The sequence below is a fragment of the Sinocyclocheilus rhinocerous genome, unplaced genomic scaffold (genome assembly GCF_001515625.1).
Source record: "Sinocyclocheilus rhinocerous isolate Xijiao unplaced genomic scaffold, SAMN03320098_v1.1 scaffold2869, whole genome shotgun sequence".
NCBI classification, from domain to species: domain Eukaryota; kingdom Metazoa; phylum Chordata; class Actinopteri; order Cypriniformes; family Cyprinidae; genus Sinocyclocheilus; species Sinocyclocheilus rhinocerous.
Window position 1 is genome coordinate 27,708 of NW_015625077.1, and position 4,972 is coordinate 32,679.

Here is a 4,972-nt window from a genome sequence, read left to right on the forward strand (position 1 = left end):
GTGCACTTGTGGTGCTTGTATATTGTGTATGTGTAAATATGACTAGTGTGTGTGTCTCCTTTCATGTCCCTGCAGAGAGCACCTTCAGTACATTTCCTCTATAAAGTCCTTCACCTAGATCCCCAGATTCCAGTTGGCTTAGCAGAACACTGTGCAGAGATCGAGATGAAGATGCCAGTTCTCCAGGCTGTGCATTTGGTATTTTCTTTTCTCTACCCCATTCAAAGCAATTCAGAGACAGATTGTAAACTCTGCAAGGACCTCGACTCAACTGTGGTCTATAAGGAGGGCCATGTAGTGCTGGCTGGGATGTTTCCCATCCACTCCAAAGGCATCGACCAGGAGATAACCTTCAGAAGTCAGCCAGACCAAAGGAAATGTAGGGGGTAAAAAAAAAAAAAGATTTATATCAGACTACAAGATTGATAATTTTTTGTTCTGCAGTTTATGGTGTCAAATATGAATATGTATCCATATGCTTAATACATTGTTTAGTTTGCGTAATACATTTGTCTGATCTTTCATCAAGGTTTAACATGCGAGTGTTCCGCTGGTCTCAGGCAATGATCTTCTTCATTGAGGAGATCAACAGAAATCCTACCCTTCTGCCAAACATCACACTGGGCTATCAGCTATATGACACATGTGGGCTGACTGCTCTGTCTCTGAGGACCGCATTGTCTGTAGTTTCTCAGCCTATGAAGAGGAGCAATTCAGGGCAGTGCTTCTCCCCGGGCATCCCCATCATTATTGGAGACTCTGGATCTACCCTGTCAATGGCCATTTCCAGACTACTCAACCTGTTCCGTATCCCACTGGTGAGGGCAGATCAGCTAAACAAAATTACTTGAAATAAAGGAATTCTGAATTTGTATACACTTTGCCACTGAAAATCTCTCTGAGTTTACTACTCTTTCAATCTCTTTCCATATCTCTGATTCAGGTGAGTTATTTTGCTTCATGCGCTTGCCTGAGTGACAAGCACCAGTTTCCTTATTTCTTTCGCACAATTCCCAGTGATGTTAATCAGGCCAGTGCTCTTGCTCGTCTGGTCAAGCACTTTGGATGGACCTGGGTGGGCACAGTCGGGGCTGACGATGCTTATGGGCGCACTGGCATAGATCTATTCACCACTGCAGTGACGCGTTTGGGTGTATGTGTGGCTTATCGAATAATCATACCCAAGCTGCCAACTCATCAACAGCTGCAAGATATCGTCAGGACTATTCGAGATTCTACAGCACGTGTTTTGGTGGTTTTTGCCATCGAGGAGGACATCAAACCAGTAGTGGATGAAATAGTCCGGCAGAATGTGACCGGGAAGCAGTGGGTGGCCAGTGAAGCCTGGGTGACCTCCACTCTCATCTCTACTAGAGAAAACTACCCCTCCCTTAGTGGTACCATTGGCTTTGCCATCCGCCGAGCTGAGATACCTGGCTTCAAACAATTCCTTGAAAGCATACAGCCCCTGGCTGAGCCTTACAATGCCTTTGCAAGGGAGTTTTGGGAAACACAGTTCCAGTGCTCAGTAAACACAAGTCTTCCCACTCCCTCCACAACTGATCCAGTGCACTACAGCCACAGCTGTACTGGCATGGAGAGGGTCCAGGACACTCTCAGTATCTATAATGATGTTTCTGAGCTCAGGGTGACATATAACATGCACAAGGCTATTTACACAGTGGCACATGCACTGCATAACCTGCTTCAGTGTCAAAGAGAGAACGGGTCTGCTTTGACACAGCAGTGCTCTGATATCCATAATCTACAACCATGGCAGGTACAGCAATATATTGTTTACATGTGTCAATGTAACCTTTAAAAGAAGCATTTATGTGTCATAGTATTGTGATGTTTATCATTGTGATGTTATTTATTTATTTATTTATTTATTATTATTTCTGTTTAAACATTTATTTAATTATTTATTTTAAATAAGTATTTTGACAGTATTCTTGACACATTATGTCATGTTATTATTTATTTATTTTATTTATTTTTTATGTTGTGTTAAACATTATGCCAAAGGTAGCATTTTCTGTGCATTAATCCTCTCCAGGTTGTTGAGGTCCTGAAGAAAGTGAACTACACAAACAAATTTGGAGATGTGATCCACTTTGATAAGAATGGAGACCCTGTCGGGTCATATGACATAGTGAACTGGCAAAGAGAGGCAGATGAGGGTCCGGTACAATATGTTACAGTAGGTCGCTTTGACTCCTCTCTTTTGACAGCACAGCAGTTAATGCTTAACCAGGACAAAATCATCTGGAATGGGGGAGCTAACAAGGTAAAATTATGTAGTCTCATACTAAAAGTAATCACTGTTTATTTTTCTAAAATATTTTATATGGTGTTTGATAATAATAGTTTTTTCATTTTTAAATATATTAATTTAGCAGACATTTTATTCAAAATGATGCACATTGTATTAATGGTATGCTTTTTATCAGTTCTTCTTCTTATTTTTAATAATTTATGTTATTTATTTATTTATTTTTTGTGGTTATCTAGTGTCTAATCACAAAAAACAAACAAAAAAATCATTATAGTATCATATCTCTCTCTTACAGGTACCAGTGTCTGTGTGCTCCGCCAGCTGTCCACAGGGATACAGAAAGGTTACACGAGAGGGTCAGCCTGTGTGCTGCTATGACTGTGTGCTTTGTGCAGAGGGTAGCATCAGCAATACTACTGGTATTAGACTGACAAACACGCATTCTGTGACAGTTATTAGTGTCTGTTTGCATCAGTTAACCTTTTTAAACTATTAAATGCAAAGTACCCACCATTACAACTCTTTCCCTTGAATGAAAGTTAGGTGAATATGTCTCTTTCTGTGTGTTTGTGCGTACATTTTTAGATCAAGTTGAATGCATTCTTTGCCCTGGAGACTTCTGGTCCAATCAGCATCGCAACCATTGTGTTCCCAAGCAGATTGAGTTCCTGTCCTACTCTGAGCCTTTTGGCATGGCCTTGGCAGCTATAGCCATTCTGGGTGCAATTGCTGCGATGACAGTTGCTGCAATCTTCTTTCGCCATCACGACACACCCCTAGTTCGTGCTAATAACTCAGAACTGAGCTTTCTGTTGCTGATGTCTCTCACTCTTTGCTTCATATGTGCACTAACCTTCCTGGGTCAGCCATCACGCTGGGCATGCCCTCTTAGACGGACTGCTTTTGGCTTGACATTTGCCCTCTGCCTCTCCTGTCTCCTCAGTAAGACCCTAGTGGTGCTTATGGCCTTTAAAGCTACATTGCCGGGTAATAACACAGCTCGTTGGTTTCGCCCGCCTCAGCAGAGACTGGGCGTGTTCTTATGTTCGGTCCTGCAGGGTGGGGTTTGTGTAGCTTGGCTTACCACAGCACCTCCATATCCAGTAAAGAACACCTGGCTGTACCGCGACCGGATCATTTTAGAATGTCACCTGGGCTCAGTCGCCCTTTTCTGTTGTGTGTTGGGTTACATTGGCTGCTTAGCTGTCTTCTGCTTCATTCTGGCTTTTTTAGCCCGTAAATTGCCAGATAATTTTAATGAAGCAAAATTCATCACATTCAGTATGCTCATATTCTGTGCTGTTTGGATCACCTTTATCCCAGCTTATGTCAGTTCTCCTGGAAAATTTACCGTAGCTGTGGAGATATTTGCCATTTTAGCTTCTAGTTATGGAGTACTTTTGTGTATTTTTGCACCTAAATGTTACATAATAATTTTCCTGCCTGAAAGAAATTCTAAAAAGTATATCATATCCCAAAAATGATTTATTATTCTCAATCATGTATTTTAATGATTGTTTACATTTATTTATGTGTTTACTTTTTTCTGATGAATATAATAATAATAATAATAATAATAAAAACTACAATCTCTTTGTGAGAGGCCTGTGATAATAAACTCAAGTAAATTATTTTATTATTGTTAGACACCCATGCAAGTATGTTGTTCTTCCACTAGAGGGCACTAGTGTTTTAGTAAAACTTTGATAAGACATCAAGAGGCAATGACACTTGCACCATACTTATTGGGGTCTGAAATGTTGTTAAATTTAGCACATTTGTTTTTAAAACAATGAGCATATTTTCAGAAAATGCACATGTTAGGGAGGGTGGACTGTGTGAATAAATCCCTTTACACCGTTTCACCTAAATGAAAAACTGAAATGTTAAATTTGCCCTTAGAGAGTTTGATTGAAATCTATGCACAAGACATAACAAAGTCTTTCATTTATGTCCGTTCTTGCCCTCTTTATGAAATAATGAAATCGCAGTTATGTTGTCAGACCTCATTTGATAACACAGTAGTAGAACTATGCCTTACATCATACTTTGTATAATAATGTGCCAGTAAATTTGCATGTTACATGCACATGCAAAGGGTCAGATTAAACATAACTTCCATCTTTGAATTTTATATGCAAATCCATTACTTACAAGGAGTTTAAAAAATGATGTTAGACTTCACGTTTAAGCATAAATATTTTGTTGACCTGATTTTCTGTCAACTTAAGAACCTGTACATTCATAATTCTGTCCTTATTCTCCCTCAAGCTGAACAACACAATATCACAGAGATGTCCTGTATGATCCCGCCTCTGGCATGTTCAAGCATGCACAGGAGGCAGAGAACAGCATCCATTTCCACACATCTCTGATGTGCTGGAAAATGACTGTAAATAGCCTGAGGGCTCTGAAGCTCAGCCCTGTGCCGCTAATGGCTGGTAATAACTCATTTCTTCTTCAGTCAAACTGATCCCTGCATCCACTTTGCATCATTTTTACTTTATCACTCTCATCTTTAAAAAAAAAAAAAAAAGGAAATTGCTGACGTGCAAATCATTATACTACTGGATTGTTAATATATTGTTTACAGCATTGCTGTTTGCAGTCTCCATATAACTGTAAATGCTGAGCATATGTGAGCTGGCCAGTCTCTGCTATCTATTATGTGAAAAGCTTTGCTGTTCACTTCAT

At 39.8% G+C, this 4,972-nt stretch overlaps 1 protein-coding gene across 1 annotated transcript; it reads left to right on the forward strand.

Moving 5' to 3' along the window:
- The first annotated feature begins 309 nt into the window (after positions 1-309).
- Positions 310-3,762, forward strand: olfcw1 (olfactory receptor C family, w1). Its single transcript, XM_016564745.1, has 6 exons — positions 310-386; positions 530-818; positions 944-1,780; positions 2,060-2,290; positions 2,574-2,697; positions 2,864-3,762. Exons 1-6 carry the CDS (start codon positions 310-312, stop codon positions 3,760-3,762), a joined length of 2,457 nt encoding a protein of 818 aa, XP_016420231.1.
- The last annotated feature ends 1,210 nt before the right edge of the window (positions 3,763-4,972 follow it).

Coding starts and splice junctions, on each gene's coding strand:
- olfcw1 (XM_016564745.1), top strand. CDS start 310: ATGTTTCCCATCCACTCCAAAGGCATCGACCAGGAGATAACCTTCAGA. Junction 387..529: donor GACCAAAGGAAATGTAGGGG/GTAAAAAAAAAA, acceptor TCTTTCATCAAG/GTTTAACATGCGAGTGTTCC. Junction 1,781..2,059: donor ATAATCTACAACCATGGCAG/GTACAGCAATAT, acceptor AATCCTCTCCAG/GTTGTTGAGGTCCTGAAGAA.